The 22,655-nt window shown below is 48.8% G+C and overlaps 2 protein-coding genes, 1 long non-coding RNA gene and 1 other non-coding gene across 5 annotated transcripts in view; 1 reads left to right on the plus strand and 3 right to left on the minus strand.

The window, feature by feature from the left end:
* Positions 1 to 202: 202 nt before the first annotated feature.
* Zbtb32 (zinc finger and BTB domain containing 32) lies at positions 203 to 9,428 on the minus strand. Of its 2 annotated transcripts, none has more exons than XM_021166611.1 (6): positions 9,367 to 9,428; positions 1,596 to 2,504; positions 1,335 to 1,408; positions 1,173 to 1,241; positions 884 to 1,048; positions 203 to 735 (listed from the first exon to the last, which is right to left on the minus strand). In XM_021166611.1, exons 2-6 carry the CDS (start codon positions 2,405 to 2,407, stop codon positions 458 to 460), a joined length of 1,398 nt encoding a protein of 465 aa, XP_021022270.1. In that variant the 5' UTR covers positions 2,408 to 2,504; positions 9,367 to 9,428; the 3' UTR covers positions 203 to 457. The 2 variants fall into 2 exon arrangements, with proteins under 2 accessions (XP_021022270.1, XP_029335585.1); XM_029479725.1 differs by lacking the exon at positions 9,367 to 9,428 and adding an exon at positions 4,117 to 4,164.
* Positions 390 to 4,488, plus strand: LOC115031532. The gene is made up of 3 exons (XR_003837182.1): positions 390 to 476; positions 1,036 to 1,134; positions 1,975 to 4,488. It is a non-coding gene; the product is annotated as an uncharacterized LOC115031532 (long non-coding RNA).
* Positions 9,429 to 12,930: 3,502 nt separating the features above from the next.
* Positions 12,931 to 13,037, minus strand: LOC115031686. Its single transcript, XR_003837345.1, has one exon. It is a non-coding gene; the product is annotated as a U6 spliceosomal RNA (small nuclear RNA).
* A 4,978-nt stretch (positions 13,038 to 18,015) lies between these two features.
* Upk1a (uroplakin 1A) overlaps positions 18,016 to 22,655 on the minus strand; it is a 9,009-nt gene continuing 4,369 nt past the window's right edge. Inside the window, exons 3-7 of the mRNA XM_029479733.1 lie at positions 21,479 to 21,553; positions 21,223 to 21,330; positions 19,967 to 20,146; positions 18,705 to 18,788; positions 18,016 to 18,569 (exon numbers count right to left, since the gene is read on the minus strand). Of these exons, the coding sequence (XP_029335593.1) occupies positions 18,525 to 18,569; positions 18,705 to 18,788; positions 19,967 to 20,146; positions 21,223 to 21,330; positions 21,479 to 21,553 (492 nt within the window). The 3' untranslated portion in view covers positions 18,016 to 18,524. The remainder of the gene's footprint in view (positions 18,570 to 18,704; positions 18,789 to 19,966; positions 20,147 to 21,222; positions 21,331 to 21,478; positions 21,554 to 22,655) is intronic.

Raw genomic sequence — 22,655 nt, forward strand, 5'->3', positions numbered from 1 at the left:
TGGGGCGCCTCAAAGCCACGTTTCCCCTCCCGTAGGGTCTGGAGCGCCTTTGCCGCGTGCTGCCCTGGGGAATTATACGAAGCCCCCCCCCCCCGAAGGAGAAGTGTGACCCTCTTTTTATTGAATGCTGAATGGCCAGCAGGGGCCGCTACAGGGCAAGGGTGGAAACCCCCTAGCACAGAGGAAAAGTCTGGACTCGTCCTGACTGGAGAGCACAGGAAACTTTATTATAGTGATGAAATTGACAGTCCCCAGTTAATCTTCACCAAGTTAATTGTCCTTTAACTCGGACTCGCCAGGCCGAGGCTTCTGCAACTCGCTTGTCCCGGGAGGGTTCGTAGCTCCTGTCTCGCAGCTCTTATGCGGTTAAATTTGCCAGGCCGCCCTAGCTGAGCCCTTCTGCCTTTCATTCTTTGGTTGGACTCTTTGTCAAGCCAGAGAAGCTACCAACACTCGGTCAGGTGGCAGCAGAGGAGGTAGGACTACCGGGAGAGCTGGAGGCCCGGGTCGGCCTCGAGGAAGAGTAGAGGAAGGTGGAGCGTATGGTCCATCCAGGCGGCAGCCGGCTGGGCGAGTGACCACGCATGTGCGCCTGCATGGAGGCCAGGCTAGGGCAGCCAGCCCTGCACAGAGGGCAGCGATAGGGAGCAGCCCCATGTGTCCTCAGGTGCTTGGTCATGGCAGAGAAATCCCGGGAGCGCTGAGGACAGAGGCTACAGGAGAAGGGCTTCTCCCCTACAGGTGGAGGAGAAAGCCAGAGAAGGAAGAAATGGGCGAAGGCTCTCCAAGCTAGGGGTGCGTCGAGCAATAGGGTAAGGGAGGAGCTGGCAGGCCGGCGATGGAAATGAAAATGATAAATTCACACTGGGCAGGATGCCCATACCTGTGTGGACTCGGTAATGTGTCTCCATCTGATGCTTGAGTGAAAACCGCTTTCCACACACAGAGCAAGAATAGGGCCGAGAGCGAGCAGGAGAGGGTAAAGGAAGGTGTTGGTGAGATGGGCAGTTCAGTGTGCCCTCCTGACTCATACAGGTTGCCAGTGTGCCTGTGTGGACAGAGAAATGGCGTGACCCAGACAGAATCCCTGAGGCCGAATCTATACAATGTCTATACGAGAAAGGAAACGCTTTGGTGAGGAGAGGGGAGGCAGCAGCTCTCACCCTACTTACCTGTGAACCCTGGCCCAGATGTTTCTATCTCCCAAGGGCTGAGGTTTTCAGTGCCCTGGGGAAAAGATCCTGGAAACAGAGTGAAGAAGGGGCCCTGCTAAGGCTGGACTCCTGGAGCCCAGCCACTGGGCAAAGCCCTGTGTGGAGTACGGAGGGGCTTACCTGGAGTGGGGCTAGAGGAAGCCAGCTGATTCTGACTCCAGAGAGCTTTGGAAGGGTTCAAGGTCAGTGGGAGCCTGGGTGGAGAAGAATTACAGTCTTGGCAAAGCCTGAGAGCCTAACCGACTCTGGCCTGTCTTGTGATGACAATATTTGTTGTCTCTAACTCAGGAAATGTACACTGAACCCTTCCAACCATCACTGCTGCTCTCCGGAGCCACTCCCTCCCTGCCTAGATGGCCTCCTTTAAGGCCCCTCACTCACCTCTGATCTTGAGGCCAGACCTGCCAGGCCGCAGTGATGGGGGTACTATGGGAGAAGGGAGCGCCATATCTGGACGGCCACAACAAGATGCTCCACAAGGCCGGTTGGCCCTCCCCCAACCTAGGGACTTCAGCCCACCAGGGCCTGGGAATGAGGCTAGTTAGGAGGGAACCTGGTGGGGAAAGGGGACCAGGGCACCCACGAAGACTCTCCTCAGAGCCCTTGTGGCTCGAGATACCTCGCATGACCTCCTCTGAGCTCATCATTCTAGTTGCTCCTGCCAGCTCAGGCCTCTCTCCGGGTGCTTCATGCTTGTGTGGCATCTCCTGTTCTCTCCCATTACTTCTAAAATCCTTCTCTGGTTTCTGTTTCTCTCCAGGACTCCCGAGTCCTCTCTCAGAACCCCTCATGAAGTCTTCTGATTGCTGGTGCCTCTTCAGTCCTGGATCCAGCTCATCTTCATTCTTGCCCTTTTGAGCTCTCTTACAGGCCTCTTCCAAGGCCCGTACCCCCAAGGCTTTGGCTGCCTCTTCAAGGTTCCCCAGCTCCCCAGGCTGTAGCTCTACACTCTCTCCATAGACAAAGGTCAGAAGCTGAGCAAAGGTAGAAGGGCTTATGTCTTCAACCAGAGCCCACCGGCCCCTGCAGCCCAGCCTTGGGCTTGCACCTGCCAGCACTAGGCTGTGAGCCGGGAACTCCAGGCCCCCTACTGTGATCAGGGTATCACACAGTGCTGGCCGGAGTCTAGCCGCTAACTGTACCAACCTGTCAGAGCCATATGGGCTGATTAGTCTTGTGGGGGTCTGGGGCATTGTTCCTGGCTAATCTACCAGTTTCACAGGCTCTGAGAGGAAAGCCACAATGGGGGATCCATGGTAGAAGTGGGGGAGAAACCGCATACTCTCTGGCCTGTGGAGGGGAAGGGAGAAAGAGTGAGTGTCTGGGCTCAGATTGGTGCTGTCTGTCCTGAATGAATCAAATAAACTAGGCCAAAGGCCAGCTGTGGGGATGCCATACTAGGAGAATGTACACTGGGCCAGAGGTTAGATTTGGGGCCTGAAGAACAACAGCCAGGCAGTTAGCAGAGGTATCAGATAGTGGGTTTAGGGCTGGTATAGTTAGCAAACACCCAGCTTAAGGAAGGTTTGGCTTCCCCAGGCTCTTTTGCAGGGAAAGCCTCGAACAGCCTGGCCTTTTCCACACTTTGCATCAAACCTGGCATTTATGAATGGAGGAAATGTGACCTCATGAGAGAGCTCAGAAAGCTTTTGGGTCCTCCCCCAACATGAGCCCAGAAAGCCAGAGAAGGCATCAAGACAGCTCACATGGCAGGACAGAAGACTCTAGGGCGTCACGCAATTGTCTCTGTAAGACTGACGCTTCTAGAACACACCCTCTGAGAAGGGATTAGAAAAGAGTAGAGATCTCCATCCAATGAATTAAGGGAGTCACACAAGAGTTTTAGAGAAGGCTTTTGATGCCTGAGGAAGTGAAAGAAAGGAAAGAGAGCGGAGAAAGGGAAGCTATCTCCTCTCACACTGAGGATAAAGAATGGTGGAGTTCTGTTTTCCATAAGCCAAAAGACTCAGACTCAGAAAGGGCTCAACAAATCAAGACTTTAATCACACATCAAAACCATCATGACACAGGCCACCCAGAATACTGGAGCCAGAGAGAGAGAGAGAGAGAGAGAGAGAGCCTGCGAGTCTTAGCATCCTGCAGGCCTAGCTTGGTGTGGACCCTCCATGAGTAAGCAGCATGGTGGGGGAGGCAGAGAGAGGAATGAGGAACTACTTGGACACCTTGGGGTGAGGGATGCAGGTTGGCAGGGAGTAGAAAGAAAGAAGGTTGGAATGGAGGAAAAGCACAGCTGGGGAGAGGAATGGTAACTCACCTCTGTAGCTGCCTCCTAGTACCGCATGCTCTCTACTGCTCCTGGGGTTCCTGCCCACCTACCCCCAGTTAGCTCCACCCCTGTCCTCAGTCATCCCAACTATCAGTCTGCCACAGTCCCCTAGAGGGGTGTGGCTTCACTTTCTCTGCTTAAGACCTATAAGAGAGGCTACAGATCTACTTTTAACAACCCGGACTGCCTTGCCTCCTCAGCCTAATTCACTTGTGAGTTCTGTATAGTCAAAGATGTGAACCTGTGGTGACAGGGACTTTGGGATAGTCAGAGTTGAAGCCTCATCTCTGCCATTTACTAGTTGAGTCACCTTGGGCACGTCATCCCTCCCTCAGTCACCTCATGCATCAAGTGTCATGGTCTCCTCCAGAGGTGGGGGTGAAGATGAAGTGCCATGCATGAGGAAGCAGTCTGTGAGCACAACACAGCATTGAGCTGCTATTAGTTCTACATCCTGGAGGTGGCCATAGCAAGGAGTAGCTGGAAAAGCACTTCTGATACCTCAGAAGTGTAAGCATAGAAACACAGAATGGGAAGCAGCAGGCAGAGGAAAAGCCAAGGCTCCTCCTTTCCCTGGCTTAGTTCACCAGGCCTCCCTTACTCTATGAGACTGACCCTTGTCCTCTGGACCACAGCAAAGACTAGGTGTGTGTGACTCAGATCCTCCCAGCCGACTCTGAGGGGGGCAACCCCAGGAAGCCTGTGGTGGTCTTCGAAGAGAAAAATCTCCTTTTCTTGGGCTGATGACAAATGACATTTCTCTGAAATCAAAACCAGGGGTTTCTTTCATTTTCTGCTCAAGGGGTCAAGGTCCCTGGAGATTTCCACCTCCTTTGACACCTTTAGCGCCCCCCTCCCATATGTCTTCTTCCTGTGTAGCTCAGACTGGTCTTGAAATCTCTATCATCCTGTCTCAGCCAATGCCACCACGCCCAGTTTTGATACTCTTTAAATTGAGAAAGGGATAAAAAGCTTTTGAGACTCAAATGTGTTTGTTTCCTTTTCATTTATTTTAGTTATGTTTTATTTTATTTTATTTTATTTTTTACCATTCTATCAATTTGATCCTAAGCTGCTCTTCTATTCATGGCAGGTATCTATCTAATCTGTCATACATATGGAGTAAATATGGAAAGGAGAGACAGGCCAGACATTGGCTGGGCTGCTGTGGTGCCAGAATGAGCTGAGTCCCCAGAGGTTTCTCCCTAGCTTCTGGCCCCTCCTCGAGCCAATAACGAACAGTCAGATCTGCTTTTCTCCCTTGGCTCCAGGACTCCAAGATGTTCAGTCCAGCCTTCTATTACTCTATCCCTCAGGACCTAGGATGCCTTCCCTCCGATTCTAGCTTGGGTGCAGGCAGGTGGCGATCCTCCTAGATCAGACAGGGTGTGTCGGTGGGTGAGACTGGTGAAGGGTTAGTAGGGTGGAGATAGGGGAAGATGAGTCAGATCGAAAGGGAAAATGCAAATGGAACCCTGTGTTCATCTGCTCCTCTGAACGTTAAATATTTTCCACTTCTGAGCTTTCTAATTCCTAACATCATGCACTTGGGATCATACTAGATACTGCTATGTAAAAGTCATACTAAATGCCAGTCCTTCTGATAAATGTACAAACAGATACAAGCCTTCCTCCAACACAAAAACACAGTCTCTAAAAACAAGAAGTGGGGCAAAGTTGTAGCGGGAAAGGCACTGGGGTCTGTCAGCAGCCGCACTGACCAATGGAAGAAGCCCCTCCCTTCTGCCAGTGACTCAGCTGCCCCATTATTAGTATGCTTCACCCCCTGATGACCAAGTAGTAGGGACCACTCAAAGACAGTCTGTGGGGACTGACATTAGGCTTTCAGAGCACTGAGGAAAGAGTCAGGGGGTTCCCCACTGAGTAAACAAAAGGCCCTAAAGAATAGGAAACCCCATTTTGCCTCCCACTTCCCACTTGGTGTCTTCCCACAGTAAGGTTATCCCTTACAGAAAGAGAGAGAGAGAGAGAAGCCCGTAGAGGTATTTTCAGGGCCCTTTGCACCTAAGCCCTTATGCTGGGGACACTGGGGTCCCTTCCCTGGCCTCTTCCTACAGCCATGGAAGAGCAACCACAGACACTTGGCATTAAGCAATTACAAGAGAAACAGACCCAACAGCGAGCACTTTGACTTGCAAGAGTAGAGACAGGATCACAGACCCTGTAGTTGTCTTTATCCCTCAGACATTTAGCCACATCCCCCTGCTGCTCTCCCGCTGGCTCTCTGGGTCAGAGTTAGGAAGCCCTGCTGTGCTATGGCCTTGCAGACCCTCCCCCTGTGCAACTGCAAGATAAGGTCATGGTTCCATCTAATATCTGGCTCCATGTAATGCCAGGAGTCACGTAGACCACGCTACACTAAATCACATGGAATGGAACCTCATGGTTCCTTAGAAAAAACCTAGACAAGTCTGATCCTCTAAGATTAGATGTCTTTTCTCTCCTAAGAAAGTACCTCTCTAGGATTTTGAAAGAAGACTCTCCCTTCAACACCCTCTACATTCTACCGATAGTGTGATGCTACACCTCTCATAATGCTCTCCCACTGCAAGACCCAATCATACCCCCAGCGTAGCAAGTTCAGCATCGTAATAAAGCTCCTTATTATGAAGGAGCTTTCAAGTTGAATTTCAACTTGAATTTCAAGTTCAATCCTTTCCCAAACTAATTGCCCTGCTGCATCTGGCCTCTGACATACTGAACCTTCTTGTAATGTTGCTCATCCCTGAGAAAAGTGGCACTTGCTGGCAATCATAGCACTCGGGAGGCTAAGGCAGGGGGATTGTGAGTTTGAAGTCAACCTGAACAACATATTGAGACCCTGTCTGAAATAAACACAATTGTCCCTATTTCCTGCTTCCCAGGATCATGCAGAGAGCATCATCTCCCTAGCGTAGTAGAGTCTAGAGCTCACAGATTAGGACACACCCTGTGTCCAGGCAGAAGCTAAAGTGCATAGATTTGGACATATGATTGGAAGAGAAATATGTGGGAAAAGGAGGGATGATCACCGTACTATTTTGTTGTTAGTTTGTCTTTGTTCTTTGAGATAAGGTCTATAGCCCAGGCTGACCTCAAACTCATGGAACTCCTCCTGCAGTAGCATTCCAAATGCTGGGGGTTCTAGGGATGAGCCGTCATACCCAGCTTTTCTGTTCTCTTTAATACCTGTATTGCCGAGTCAAACTTGAGGTCTGACATTTTTTTCCTGCCAGTAGGATTGACCAATGAAACTCTAAGGAACATGTGTGAGGTACTCAGAGCACACAGCCCAAGGGTAAAATCAAAGCTTAGATTGTAATGCAAAACCCAGCTTAATGTAACAAGGTAACGAGTACTGATTCTATGTCAATATTACAGCTAAACTCAGACCTATCACAGCATGCCAGGGGTGGTTGCTTTATGAAAATGCTCTCCTTTCATCTTCCCTCACCCTCTTCAGTTTTGAGGTAGAATCTCACTGTCTATCAGACTGCCTGGGCTGGTCTTCCATCAATCCTCCCACCTCGGCCTCCCAAGAGCTTGGGTTATAGGTATGAACCACTACACCTTCCTTTGTCCCAGGGGTTTTAAATACTGAGTCCATTCCCCAAGCCAAGCTGAACAGAATTCAACTTAGAAAATAAAAACTGTTAGAATAACTTCCCAACAAAACATTTTCTCCAAATGAAGGTTCACACACTCCCCACAGTATTTACAAGTGTAAATTATCCAATTATCCAAATCTGAGAGGAATTTTTGAGCTGTTCACTGGAGACAAGTATGTCCCACACATACCAGAGCAGAGAGACACCTCTGGTGAATTCCTTTCTTCCCTTAAACCAGCACATGGGAATAAATAATAAAAGAAAAAAAAAAATACTGGCACTTGGCTCACCCAAGAACAAAGTATAGTCGATGCCTGAAGGGGCTGAATGGGATCCTAAAGACCCTGTGATAATTCAGCCCTCAGAAACCATAGGTACCAACTCATTTTCACAGTCCTGTCCTCAGTCTTATTATGGGGCTGAACTCTCGCCAAATCCTCAGCTGCTATGTGAGGGCTGCTTCAAGATGAGTACTAAATATCAGTATTTACCTAAACCCAAGCAGAGGGCCCCACTCTGGCCTCCTTGGGCTATGTTCCTCCCGGTGGGTGGGCTCAAGAGTCCCAGGGCATCAAGGAAGTACCCACTTGTGTGCTGAGAGAACCGCACTACATTCACACACTCATTTACACATGTGCATACACAAACATACATACACACACACACAAACTTTCACATGCACTCACACATACAAACACACAGACACACACACTCTCTCACACACAGACAGATACATACACCTAGACTATATTCTGGAAATCCAGAGTCCAGAGTTTACTGGACCAAAAGAGGCTGAGCCCACACCCTAGGTCCAGATGGGCCTCAACTGTGCACCCATGAGAGTGGACTATCTGTAAACATATATACACACTTGAGGTCCTGTATTGACTCGGGATGGATGTGCAGGTCAGTATATGAGACCTACAGCAAGCATGGGGGGAAATGGGTAATTTGTGGTCTCACTCAGAATCCGTACACAGTATGGAATAAAGTCTGCTCTATTCCAGTGGTTCTTAACCTCTCAGGACCTCACCATCCAGACACAGGAGCAGCCCTTCTTTTTACATTGATCATTTCAGACACGCATACAATTTCACATATGAACAAGTAACAAAATGAATCCCGCAGGATGCTGTGAAGCCCGTGCCTATTCTTGTCATCTTTGCAATCCCTATAGCCCTCTTCCCACTAAATACATATACACACACATGTGCACACATTTCCTGGTGATTTTCACGAGCAAACAGACCGTGGAAGCCCAATCATGGCTCTGTCTTCCATATCTATATTTTGGATGTAATCCCAAAGTACCCCAAAGACCTTAATACTATGAAACAGCCAAGTGAAATTAGGTATCAACACACTGCCCCACAAGTTACTACAACAACAACAACAATAACAACAACAGGATCAGTGACCCAAGAATGGAATGCAGGCTTCTAATTCCATCACCAGAAGCTGAGGCAGGAAGATCACAGGACTGGGGACAGACTAGAAGTACATAGCAAACCCCTGTCCCAACCAAAACTAGCAATGTAAAAGATCACAGTGAAGACGGTTCCCTAAAGCACAGAGGGTCTCACACAACTCTCTCTACAGGCCAGCACAACTGGTATGCCTGCTCTATACATATAGGTCAAGAGCATGGGAAGGTTTGGGCACCCCCGAAATTTGAAAAGCCAGTGATCCAATCGGGGAAGTTATCCGTTCCTAGTGGGCAATACGTTTGGCTGGGATTTAGAGGCTTTCACTCCAGAACCTCCAGAGAACCACTAGGCCAACATCCTGATCACATTGTCCACTCTGGATCCAATGCCGAGGGACTTCAACCTCAAGTCGGGAAAACAGCCATCTGTGAGGCCTGGGAAAATGGATATTGATAGCTTCCCAGTGTGCTTCCAACCTCATGAACATTCACTTCAGCCCAAGCTGGGTCCAAAACCCCCAGAAAACTCGTCACCACGTGCACACCAGGGAACCACAAGCCTCTCCCTCCAGTTGCCAGAGCCGAGCAGTGCTGGTGGCTTTTCCCACCTCAGCATAAGCTGGCCTCCGGGCCCATAACAAAAGTCGGAGGGCATGCTGCCTCTCCTGACCAACCTGGGCCCAAAAATGACCAAGAGCCACACAACCTAAAGCCATTAACTCTATCTTCTGATCCTCAACAATGTCCCTCGAGGACACCTCCACCTCAGCCCTAGCATTCTCTGGGCTAGGCCCAATATCAAAGAAAAGGAAGAAAAGCCATAGCACTCACCAGTTTGGTCTCCTCCTACATCAACCTCACCCACTTTAAGGACAGCTCAGGCCAGAGTGGCCGTTACAAAGTGGGGATCGACGGAAGCCCAGGAGCTCGAGGCCAGCGCGCGCACACCCTCGGTGCGCTTGATCCTGAGGCAGACACTGATTGGCTGCAGCTCTGGCTCTGCTCTTTTCTTATTGGTGCCTGTTGGGTGCTGACCAGCCAGGGAAGCAGCCAGCTTCTCCTTGCAGCTGATTGGCTGTGGAACTCGGGCCTTGAGTCTGATTGGCCTGGAGGTGTGTAAGCGGCAAGGCGTGAAGCTGAGATGCGGTGTTGCCACATAGCCAGCCAACAGTGTTGATTGGTTACAGATTTTGCCCTTTTATGCCTACTCTGACCTTTCTGTCACCGTTAAAGTCCTTGAAGACTTCTTCAACACGAACTTAAGGAAACTACCATCTTTCCTGTTTATGCCCGGCTATTTGAGCACCTCCAATCTGAAAATTCAAGCTTTTGTCTTAACCCCCTACAATATGTGGAAAATAACAATCTATTGAGAGGACGTAACCTAACGCAAGGAGTTTGTGTCTTGGTGAGTGCAAAGTCCAAATAAAGCCGGACATAAACAATCGAGAAATTTTTCTTTTTTGCAGCAGACGAAGAGAGCAAGGAAATAATTTCTAAGGGAGTGTTCTCCATCAAAAGAAGTAGAAGGAATTTATTAGAGAGGCTACACATACTCATTTGGAAAGGGTATATTACTGAACGTGACCAGTTTGTGCCGTAAATTTTTATCTGAAAATAAATAAAGGGTCCAAAAAAGAAAGACAGTTTTCCTCTGGAGGCAGATCTCTGAGTCTGATATATAGCAAGTGCTGGACCATCCAGGGCTACATGAGACTCTGTCTCTGTCTCCCTGTCTCCCTCCCTGTCTCCCTCCCTGCCTCCCTCCCTCCCTCCCTCCCTCCCTCCCTCCCTCCCTCGGGCGCCCTCTCTCTCAGAGTGAGAAGGTGCCCTTAGAAGACAGATGTTAGATCCACTGGTGCGTTAGCACTCACCAGTGCATTAGGCCCTTCAAGGCATCTGCTTTGTCTAATCTCTAACAAAGTGAGGAACGTAGGAAGAGAATGTAGGGGGCCACCACACTAAATTGGAAGGGCCTCAAAAGTCAGCCCAGCGGCAGGTACTTTTCCTAAACCACCACGGACTGGATGTATGACTAGCCTGCCTCACCCTCACCAAAAAGTATTCCAGCAGGGAGGACGCCAGCCCCAGCCATGGGTGTGGGTAGCGGTGCCTTGACCCATTATGATTGGCCTGTTTGAATAAACACTTCTACTGAATAAAGCACTTCTAATTTTCCACGACTTGACGGCCTGCTGAGCCAGCAGCCACCGAGTAACACTGCAGGGCCCAGCCAGGATCAAGTAGTCCCTGGATCTCGGCCAGGGAGGCACCTTGCACAAACCAGTTCTGGTCCCAGCCTGCGGTGGCACCGCTCATTGGCTGGCCCTGAGCCACAACCAATGAGACACGAGGGCGCTCTCAAAGAGGCCGGCCTTAATCTGCCGCTGCCGCTTCTGATTGGCCGCAAGGCTGCACTCGCTGTTGATTGATCAGAGGGCCAGAGGCGTGTGGAGCCCGCAGCTTTTCTAGGCTAGGCACGCTTCCTATCTCTAGGCCTACGGAAGAGCTGCAAGGAGGAGACAGGAATGAGCACTATGAGTATATCCTTAAAAAAACAAAACACAACACACACACACACACACTCACAAAACAAAGCAGCGCACGATCCTAGTTCAGTACCCACAAATGTAAATAGCCCTCCAAGGGTTGAAAGGAAACATTATAGCATTAGCGGCAGCTGATCGAGCCCTTTCCACAGATCGCGTTGTGTACGTCGACCTGAGCAGAGGATCAAGCCTATTATCAGGTAACCTCTGAAGGTTAGAGAGGTGAAACCCACTGTCTCAAACCTCACAAGTTCACAAGCTGTTCTTAGAGTTCGGCCTCTGAGCTACATCGGGTTGAATGGAGAAAGGTGGGAGTTGGACTGTAATCCCAGAACTTGGGAAACTAAGTAGTTGAATCTTTAGGTTGCGGCCAGTCTGAGCTGCATATCCAGATCCGGTCCGAGAGAAAAAGAGAGACAAATTAACAAAACACTACTTTATGATTGAACACAGTTGATCTTGTAGATGTGGAATAAGGTCTGTGCTTGATCTTAGCCAAAAGACCGAGAAGCGATTGGAATAAGGTCTAATTTGCCTTATCTACAAATGGTTTGTGGTTTTGTTTTTTCCTGCTCTAAGATTATAACTTGTCTCTTGTTTTTAAAATATATTTTAATTAATTATTAGAGACTTTCATACATTGATATTTTGATCATTCCCTTAACTCCTTCTGGATCGTCCATAGTTTGATTTCACAAGGGACTGCTGTGCAAATTTTACATATCAAAGCAGACCTGGCCTCCAGGTCCTCCCAGCATCTCTATCTGGCATACCCTGCTCCAACCCTGAACTCTCCAGCACAGGGGCCGGGCTGCCCTTCCCTCAGGGGCTCTTCCCTATATAATCTAGACAATTTTTTTTTTAAGCCAAATAAATTCTTTACTCCCCAACAGGCTTTTCAAAAAAAATTTACATTATAGACATAGTAGCCCAACTAATACACAGGTTAACATTAAAACATTAATTAAAACAGTTATCATTTGATACCACAACCATTTATAGTACACATTCAATCTCACATGGCTTATCTGTAATAAAGTAATGTAGCACATAGTTTGCATTATTAGCAATCAACAAAGTCACGGTTCCCCAAAAACCTAATACTCCTGGAAATGCATGAGTAAGCTTATTACATTCTGTATGCAACATTTCAGATAATCATGCATTAAACTCATGATTTCACTGAAGCTACAATTTGGGTTTTTTTTTTTTTAATGTTCTTTTTTTGGGGGGGGTATTTATTTCATTTACATTTCCAATGCTATCCCAAAAGTCCCCCACACGCTCCCCCACCCACTCCCACCTCTTGGCCCTGGCGTTCCCCTGTACTGGGGCATATAAAGTTTGCACGACCAATGGGCCTCTCTTTCCACTGATGGCCGACTAGGCCATCTTCTGATACATATGCAGCTAGAGTCAAGAGCTCCGGGGTACTGGTTAGTTCATAATGTTGTTCCACCTATAGGGTTTGCAGACCCCTTTAGCTCCTTGGGAACTTTCTCTAGCTCCTCCATTGGGAGCCTTGTGATCCATCCAATAGCTGACTGTGAGCATCCACTTATGTGTTTGCTAGGCCCTGGCATGGTCTCACAAGAGACAGCTCGATCTGGGTCCTTTCAGCAAAATCTTGCTAGTGTATGCAATCGTGTCAGCGTTTGAAAGCTGATTATGGGATGGATCCCAGGATATGGCAGTTTCTAGACAGTCCATCCTTTCGTCTCAGCTCCAAACTTTGTCTCTGTAACTCCTTCCATGGGTGTTTTGTTTCCAATTCTAAGAAGGGGCAAAGTGTCCACACTTTGGTCTTCGTTCTTCTTGAGTTTCATGAGTTTAGCAAATTGTATCTAAAAATATGGAATGCTTCACGAATTTGCGTGTCATCCTTGCGCAGGGGCCATGCTAATCTTCTCTGTATTGTTCCAATTTTAGTATATGTGCTGCCGAAGTGAGCACTAATCTAGACATTTTGGTCCTTGTCTTGTTCTCCTTCTTTCTCCTCCCCCTCCCCAACTCCACCCCATCTCCCTGGCCTCAGTCCTTGGGACCAGTGAACTCACCCAAGAGCAGCTTCCCAGTAAACCTGCATTTAATATACTGTGGCCTGAATTGACTCATTTCACCAGTGGAAAGATAATTCATCACCTACCACCTCTCCCTCCCACCCCTACCCCATCCTCCTAGGAGAATATCAGGGTGTCCTTGCTCTTCCAACCTCTTCCCTTGAGACAAGGTCTCTCACAGCTCCTGGAGCTACGCTCCCAACTGGCCAGGCCCAGTGATCCTACTATGCCCACCCCATAGTAGTTGGGTTGTAGGCACAGCATACCACCACTGGCTTTTTTACAAGGGCTCAGGAGATTTGAACTCAGGTCCTCCTGATTGTACTATATACACTCTTACCCTCTGAGCAGATCTCCCTAGTCCCAGGGGTTAGTTTTTTTTTTGTTTTTTGTTTTTGTTTTGTTTTGTTTTTTAGTATTTTAGGCTTGGATCTAGTCTTGAAGAATTGGCATAATCGGATCCTGTCTCAGAAAGAGAGAGAAAGAGATTTATTTCTCTCAGGATGCTTAAGGATGAGAACAGGAAGCCAGGCAGTGGTGGCGCAGGCCTTTAATCCCAGCACTTGGGAGGCAGAGGCAGGCGGATTTCTGGGTTCGAGACCAACTTGGTCTACAGAGTGAGTTCTAGGACTTCCAGGGCTACACAGAGAAACCCTGTCTCGAAAAAACAAAACAAAACAAAAGAAAGGATGAGGACAGGAAGGCCTCCATCTGGTGGCACTGCTGAGGTGTAATGGGATCATAAAACCACTCACTTCGTTAGTGGATTCATCTGTTGATGAATTCCTGGCTGGACTGGATGAGCTGGCTATGAGGTGCTGAGTCCTGGCTACGGGAAGTGGGTCTCTGGGTCGCTGGGGGATGCCTCTGAAGGGTGCTATCTTGTGGGTTCTCTCCTTCTAGCTGATCATACTCAGGTTGTCAGACTTTCATGGTGTGATGCTTTGAATAAGAAGTACCCCACAGGGGGCTGGTGAGATGGCTCAGTGGTTAAGAGCACTGACTGCTCTTCCGGAGGTCCTGAGTTCAAATCCCAGCAACCACATGGTGGCTCACAACTACCCATAATGAGATCTGAAGACAGCTACAGTGTATTTACATATAATAAATAAATAAAGTCTAGAAGAAGAAAAAGAAGTGCCCCACATAGGCTCAGGTCTTTGGATGTTTACCCTCATTTGGCGGCGCTGTTCGGAGGAAGCCACGGGGAGGTCCAGTTTTGCTGAAGGAAAGACAACATTGGGGACAGGCTTTGAGAATTTCCAGCTGGAGATGTGATGTCTCAGCTTCTGGCTCTGGCCAATATGAATACCGTACCTCTCTCCATGAGAGATTATTATCCCTTGAAACCAAAAGCCCAAATAAACATTTTCTTCTATTCACTGCCTTGGCCGTTGTGCTTGGCCACAGCAACAGAAAAGTCACTTACACATACAGCAAGTAAATATAATGGCTACCCACTGAGCTACCTTACTGGCCCGCATGTCTCCTGTTTTCCTATTGCTGAGGGTCCAGCTTAGGACTTTGTGTATGCTAGGCAAGTCTTTTTTTTTTTTTTTTTAAGATTTATTTATTTATTTATTATATGTAAGTACACTGTAGCTGTCTTCAGACACTCCAGAAGAGGGCATCAGATTTTGTTACGGATGGTTGTGGGCCTCCATGTGGTTGCTGAGATTTGAACTCTGGACCTTTGGAAGAGCAATCGGCGCTCTTAACCACTGAGCCATCTCACCAGCCCGCTAGGCAAGTCTTATACTATGATCACACACACATACACACATACACACACCACACACAAACCTCTTTTTTTTTTTTTTTCTTTCCCTTTTTGAGACCAGTTTCATCTATGTAGCCCTGGCTGTCCTGGAATTCTCTCTGTAGACCAGAATGGCCTTGAACTCAGAGATCTGCCTGCCTCTGCCTCCTGAGTGCTGAGTTTAAAGGCAGGCACCACCAACAGCCCAGCATCTGCAAGACCCCCCACCCCCACCTTTTAAATGAGAGACAGGGTGTTATTATGTAGCCCAAGCTGGTTTCAAACTTGAGATCACCTGTCTTAACCTCCCGAGTGCTGGGATACCCAGCTGGAATAGCCAGCAAGTATCACCATACCTGGCTTTGAAAGTAAGTTTTATAAAGGGAAACAGGTCTGGTTTGTATACTCTTGGGTCCTCAAAGCCTAGAGCAGTGTTTGTCTGTTTGTCCCTCTGTGTAGCCCTGGCTATCTTGAGAATTCACTATGGAGACCAAGTTGGTCTTACACTCACAGAGATCCACCTGTCTCTAAAGTTATGCACCACGGCTTCAAACTTACTATCACAGGTGAAATAGAAATGGTTTGTGCCCTACTTGGCGGCTATGTGCCATGGCACTATTCTCTCTCTTCTATGAGTTCCCATGAGATGCTCAGAGAGGCCGGAAAGAGAGATAAGCATGGGGAAGTGGAAAGGGACTGAGTCACACAGGTCCCTCCACATCGTGAGGAATTGGACTGTGTGCCGAGGGAGCCAAAGCTGGTTAGAGGTGGAAGAGCAATACAGCAATACAATGAGAAGGTTGGAGGATTGCAGGACGCTGGGTGGCTACCTGTCCCTCCTAAGATCCTTGTTCTGACCTGGCCCTCACCTCTCTGTTCCCCTCTTACCCACAGGCACTGGTCTCTGGGCAAGGGGCCAGGAAGGAGAAACCTGTCGTGCCAGCCCAGGCTGTCTCCATCAAACTGCATTGCTGTCCACCCTGCTGAGCCACTCAGCAGGTATGTGCACAAGGGGAACCAAAGAGGTTGGTGGCACAACCCTGGACAGGTACAGGGGTCTACCTGCGCCCCTCCCCTGGAGCCACCCTAAAGCACCCATCTACAGCAAGGCCTGGCTTGCCTGAACTGCTTAGGGCAAGCTCAGAAATGCTTGGCAGAATAATTCTTCCCTCCATGTACATTTTGCACAACCAGCAAAGACACATTAAAAAAAAATTCTTAAAATGTAAATGTCTGGCACTGGACAGATGGCTCCCCAGCACCCATACAAAAGCTTTCTTTAAAAAAAAAAAAAAGTCTTCTTGAAAGTGTTGGGCTAGAGAGACGGCTTGGCTCAGCAGTTAGGAGCACTGACTGCTCTTCCAGAGGTCCTGAGGTCAATTCCCAGCAACCACATGGTGGCTCACAACCATCTGTAATGGGATCTGATGCCCTCTTCTGGTGTATCTGAAGACAGCGACAGTGTACTCACATATATAAAATAAGTAAATCTTTTTTTAAAAAAAAATGAAAATGTCAAAATATCTAAGGAATGAAGTGAAGATCCACAGGATACCAACTCATGGCTTCTTGGTTTTTCTCCACTGGATGGGGCAGGTCTCTGCCTTGGTAACAAAGCAGAAATGAAGAAGATTGGCTGAACAGCATGCAGGCGAGTCTCAACTCTCCATCCTTTCCTGAGCTCTCAAGTTCTGGGAAAACATGTATGTACCACAATGCCCATTTATCAGAATGAAAAGTCTTGTAGTCCGATATTTTCTTTGTTTTTGTATTGTTCTGAGATAGAGTCTCTTGTAGCCCAGGCTGGCCTCTAATTGACTGAAAACCTTAACTCCTGGTCGTTCGTCCTCCACCCTCTGAGCACTGAGATCATAGACACGGCATGCAGCTACTTTCTGCATTCCATCTGGTAACAGTGGGTTGAGAGAAATCCATGATTCACAATGAAAAGGTCTGCCAGCGGCTGGAGAGAGGGCTCAGTAGTTATAAACACTGGTTGCTCTTTAGGAGGACCTGGGTTTGGCTCTCAGCACCCACATGGTAGTTCACAACCATCTGTAACTCCAGTTACAGGAGACCTGACACCTTTTTCTGACCTCCAAGAGCACTGCATGTATGTGCACAGGCATACATGCAAGCGAAGCAGCCATACTCATAGTATAAATCATCTAAAATAATAGTAAAAACAATCTGGTGGTTGTGCCCATTGCCTCTAATCCCAGCACTCAAGGAAGCAGAGGCAGGCAGATCTCTGAGTCTACAGAGCAAGTTCCAGGACAGCCAGAGCTACACAGAGAAACCCTGTCTCAAAAAAACCAAAAAAAAAAAAAAAAGAACCTGAGTTCAGATCTCATTTTAAAACATCAGTAACTCTAGTACTGGATGGCAAAGGGAGGGTGGGCAGGTCTTATTGGCCAGCCAAGCTAGCCTGGGGGGAAAACTGTTGGATGCCAGGTTCAGCTATCTTAAGGGAAGAGGGGGAGGAGCAGGGAAAGACACTCCTTGGGCCTTTGGGCGCATGTAGGTGTGTGTGTGTGTGTGTGTGTGTGTGTGTGTGTGTGTACTACAGGCTCTGTGCACACATACACACACACACACACACACACACACACACACACAAAGAAACAAAGAGAAAAATTCAAAACCTTTCTGGAAACCAAAAGGGCACTCCTGTATCCAGACGTGCCTGAAGCCAACCATTTTAAACCAATGGCATGGGCCAGTAAACCCCACGTGAGGCCTCATCAATGTCAGCTGGATGTCGGCCACTCCCTTCCGAAGTCTTACTCTCTCACCCTTGTCCCCAAGAGAAAACAAACTCCAGCTGGGTGGAATGCGGCATGCCTGGAACACCAGCATTCCAGAGGCGAGGACGGAAGGGGAGGAGTTTGTGGGTCACACCTGTAACCTCTCAGTGGGGAGGCAGCTGCAGTGGAATCACCTTGGCTTCAAGACTAGCCAGAAATTATATACGTATATGTATATGTATATGTACACAAACACAACACACACACACACACACACACACACACACACATTCCAGAGACAGTTTGGGCTTCAGAGTAAGACCTCATCTCAAACAGAACAGAACAAACTCCTCTGCTCATTCAGCCAGCCAGTATTTATTGGGTGTCCAGCCAAAGCTCAGACACATGTTGGGGTGCTGATGGGAACCCCCACAATGACCACGGCAGAACATGTCACCCTCCTCTTTTCAAAATCTAGGCGTATAAGAGCTTAAACAAACTACTGAGCAGCAGTGGCTACACCTGCAAGAAGTTCTGGAAGCCACAGATCGGGGCAGGATGGGTTGTTAGGAGCAGCAAAGGGCCTCTAAGGACAAGATATGTTGTTGTCTGCAGATCAGCCAAGTGAAGCAGGGTCAAGAGGTTCTGGGCACATAAATCCAGGTCCAGGGGCACAGGGAGGGCCCGGGGCAGCTCCTACATCTAGAAAGGGATGTTGGGATCGCAAGAAGGGAAAATGGAGGGAGGTGGATGGGGTGGGTTGAGGCTGAGGTACATGGAAGTGGGATGGGGAGGAGGTTGAGGCTGTCCAAGTGCGCGCAGCAGTGAGGCAGGAGCTTTGGGCCGAGGTGCATCTATGGCCTCCTCTTCCTCCTCAGAGAGTGGTGTAGAAATACATGGCTATCAGCATCACAGGGAGCTGGGTGGGCAAATGAGAAGATTGGGTGCTCTAGCCCAAACACATGTCTCCCCCCACCCCCCACCAAGCCCACATCCACACCCCTGAACACCCACAGCTCCCTCCCCCACAGCCCACGGGTGTCCCATTTCTCACTGTCCACATCAAGATGGCGAAGCCAAACCACGATATGCCCCAAGTGTAGCTATCAATGGCATGGCCGATGTGCTCGAAGCAACCCTGGAGAGAGGGACAGCAGAGAGCGGCTTGTGAAAATGCAACTCGGGGCTGGTGGGTGATACAAAGTCACCATGTACCCTGGGAGACATAACTTTTCTTCCCTTTGCCTTGGTTTTCCCATCTTTGCAGTGGGAATTTTGGTCATGTCTGTCTTCTGGGATCCTTAGCCAGGAAAGTGCTGTTGACCACCCCACCCGACCCCGAGCCTCAGCCTGAGAGGCAGCAGGTGCCACTCTGCATTCTAATGTTCTGATGGCAGCAGTAGGGTTGGTTATGTTCAGCCTGGCTTTCTGTACTACCCATACACCCCATCTGCTTCTGATGAAAGATGAGCCAGAGCAGAGCCCAACACCAGGGCCACCTTCCTGGATCCTCTTCCAGCCACGAAGCAGCTGAAGCAAAGGTCCAGGACATGGGACCCTGTCAAGCCTGGAGCTAGCTCTGCCCTTTGTAGAACACAGACATGATTCTGGTTCTCTGAGCCCCAGTTTTACAATCTGCTAAGTCCTTGGTGACGGGGTGCCCTGGGACGTCTCCCCTCCAAGCCTGATCTAACAACCTGACTTGTAGTCACACGTACCACCACACACTGCTGTTATTATTTTTAATATTGCCCAGGCTGGCCTCAGACTGGCAGTGACCCCTCTGCAAGTAAGATTACAGATGTGCACCACCTCCAAGGGCTTTCAGCTGTTATTTTTTCGTTTCCATGGTACCTAGGATTGAAACCACGACCTCCCACGTGCCTAGAAAAGCCAATCTCACTAAGCCACGCCTTCAGCCCCCCCCCCCCCCGGGAATCTAGGAAGGTGCTCTAGCACTGAACCCTAAGCTTGGCTCCTTGCAGGCAAGAGCTTTCAAAGTTACTCAGACTGGTCATGAACTTATGGCCAAACTGCCTCAGCTTACTAAGTGGGCAAGATGACAACAGGCGTGCATGCAAGGCCCAGCTCCAGCAACTGATACCGTTCCTGTTGCTTCTCTCATTCCCATCCAACCAGGCCCAGACATCCGGTCTAAATCACTGAGTCTGTGCATTCTGTTGACCCAGACAAAGAGCTGGGAGGACCAGGGAGAAGGGAAAGAAAGAAAAGGCCAGAGAGCAGAGGCCGAAAGACAGAGGGACAGACAGGCAGTAGAAGGGGAAAAGGGAGGAAACAGAGGGCAAAGAGACACACCTTGGTAAACAGGTAGTCCATGTGGCCTACTCGGCAGCCATCTTCATTGATGGGGATAAAGTTCCCTGTCCGACGACAGCACAGTGGGGGCCACGGGAACACCACTTCCGGGGTGGCTGCCCGGAAGGCTGATGTGTAATTCACCCAGTCCATGGGGCCAGATGTACCACAACACTCTTGCTGGAGAAACAGCCAGGGTTTAGGCAGGGCTAGAGGTGAGGTTGTGCACCAGTAAGCTAATAGATTTGGCACAAACCATTGCTGATAACTGTGCCGACAAATTTGATTTCGGGGGAGGGAGGGCAAGCAGCTAAGAGCACCTGCTGCTCGTCAAGAGGATCCAAATTCATTTCCCAGGACCCATGTTGGATGGCTCACAACTACCTATAACTCTGTTGCAGAGAATTGGATGGTCTCTTCTGACCTCTGTGGGGATCCCCACACAAGGATGCATATACACGCAGACACTCATGCACATAACAATTTTTAAATCAAATTTTATAAAAGGCAGATTTACGGCATTTCTCAACCCACTGAGTGGTTTGTTGTAGTTTTTGAGACAGGGTTTCACTGTGTAACCCAGGCTGTTTTCAAACTGGTGGCTGCCTGCCTCAGTCTCCCAAGTGCTGGGATTTCAGCGGTGTACCACAATGCCCAGCTGAAATGGGTATTTTAGTAGAAGGCCTTAGCTTTAGGTAATAAAGGAGCTCCCCGTGTAATCCTAGCTACTCAGCAGGCTGAGACAGAGAGTCAGAGTCACAAGTTCAAGGACTGCCTGGGCTACATAGTGAATTGAAGGGTAGCCCAAATAACTCATGGTAAACCTATCTCAGACATTAAGAGAGAGAGAGAGAGAGAGAGAGAGAGAGAGAGAGAGAGACATACAGAGACAGACAGACAGAGACAGAGCAATGGGAAGTAGGGTAATGAAAAGTTAAGCAGTAGAGCCCCTGCCTAGAAGGTATGACATCCTGGATTCCATCCCTAGCAACACAAACAGCTTTGTTTGGGGAGGGGGGCGAAAAGAGAAGAATAGTAGGCTGAAGGGTAGCCTGGGCTGGCAGTAAAGTTTTTATGACTGTCATAATGGAGGAGAAACACCATCATTATTTCACTGCAGACAGCCCTGAAAGGGAAACTCCTTTTCTGGGCCTGTGGTCTCCAAAACTGTAGTGACCAAAGGCACTGCCACCCTACCTCAGTCCCCAGAGTGGAAATATTCATTCTGCCAGGTGAGTACACAGGGCCCAACCCACCTCAATCATGATCCGGTCCCAGAGGCGGGTTAGCTCCTGGCCCTGGTCAGTGTCTGCACTGTAGTAGGTCAACATTTGCTTGGTTATCAGGGATGGGTTGGACACCATCTGAGGAGGAAGGACAGAAGGGCAGAAGGCAGCTTGGTTAGGGATGGGGGCCTACCGGGCGTATGCTCTGCAACTCTAGGGACGCCCTCACCACCACCGTGACCACTCCCGGCATCATTCTGCCCCCGCCACCCCCTTCCCCACTCACATAGTCGCGGTGGGTGTAGGATGTGATGCAGGAGGCACACTCGAAGATGTAGACGATGAGCATCAGCAGCAGGTACTGTAGAGAGAGCAAAGGCAGCCCTTGGTGCAGAGGCAGGCTGTTATGCATAGGTGCCTTGGGCCCAAATAAAACTTTTTTTTTTTTTTTTTGAGACTATGTAGACCTCTCTGGTAGCCTGGAAATCACTACATGTAGACCAGTCTGGTTTTAAATGTACAGAAATTTGCACCCCTCCCACACCACCAAGAGATAAGCACTGAGCTGTATCATTACACACAGCCCCTGTTAGAACCTTAGTTCAGAGGGAGAGCGCTCCCCAGCATGTACAAGAGTCTGGGTTCAGTTCCCAGCAGTGTATGAAAGCATGCTAAACAAACAAACAAACAGAAAGAATGAGAGAGTGATTTTTGAAACTAGTGTGTGAGGTGGGAGATTGAAAACTCGACAATTGTCTGGTCAGTAGTGGTTCACACCTTTAATCCCAGCACTCAGGAGGCAAGGGTAGAAGATCCTGGAGTTAGAGGGCAGCCTGATCTATAGAGCAAGCTCCAGGACAGGAGCTACATAGGGGCTACATAGAGTGACCCTATCTCAAAAAAAATACCAAACAAACAAACAAACAAACAAAAAGGTAGTTAGATCGACTTTCAGGCTTTGATTAAATTACTATGACAGAAGTATATGATTGTGGGTGAGGGAGAAATGACAGAACCTAGAGGGTAGCTGGGCGTGGTGGGGCACAGTTTGAATCTCAGCACTTGAGGTGGAAGCTGTCGGATAACGAGAGTAGCATGAGATAAAAGGAGGAGGAGGAGGAAGGGAGTGGTGAGGAAGCCCTTCCGTTAATAGCTCCATCTTATACATAATAAAGCCCACGTTGTCTCCTTAACCTGCTCCCCTGTCCCCACCCTGTGCTGTTTGCTGACTGCCAGACACTGCTGCCCCCTTCTGGCCACAGGACCTTTGCTCATGCTGCTATGTCCACCAGAGACACTTCTCAAGCCCACGCGGGACTCTCTGCCCCCAACCTGCTTTTCTTGCCATCTGCTGGCTCTGGGTTTTCATCCATTTCCCCAGGCTCCCTTCACTACCCCAGTTGTTTTTTGTTTTTTGTTTTTTTTTTAAAAAGATTTATTTATTTATTATATGTAAGTACACT

The sequence above is a fragment of the Mus caroli genome, chromosome 7 (genome assembly GCF_900094665.2).
Source record: "Mus caroli chromosome 7, CAROLI_EIJ_v1.1, whole genome shotgun sequence".
NCBI classification, from domain to species: domain Eukaryota; kingdom Metazoa; phylum Chordata; class Mammalia; order Rodentia; family Muridae; genus Mus; species Mus caroli.

Coding starts and splice junctions, on each gene's coding strand:
- Zbtb32 (XM_021166611.1), bottom strand. CDS start 2,407: ATGCCCCAGACCCCCACAAGACTAATCAGCCCATATGGCTCTGACAGG. Junction 1,409..1,595: donor GTCTGGCCTCAAGATCAGAG/GTGAGTGAGGGG, acceptor TTCTCCACCCAG/GCTCCCACTGACCTTGAACC. Junction 736..883: donor ACATTACCGAGTCCACACAG/GTATGGGCATCC, acceptor CTCCACCTGTAG/GGGAGAAGCCCTTCTCCTGT.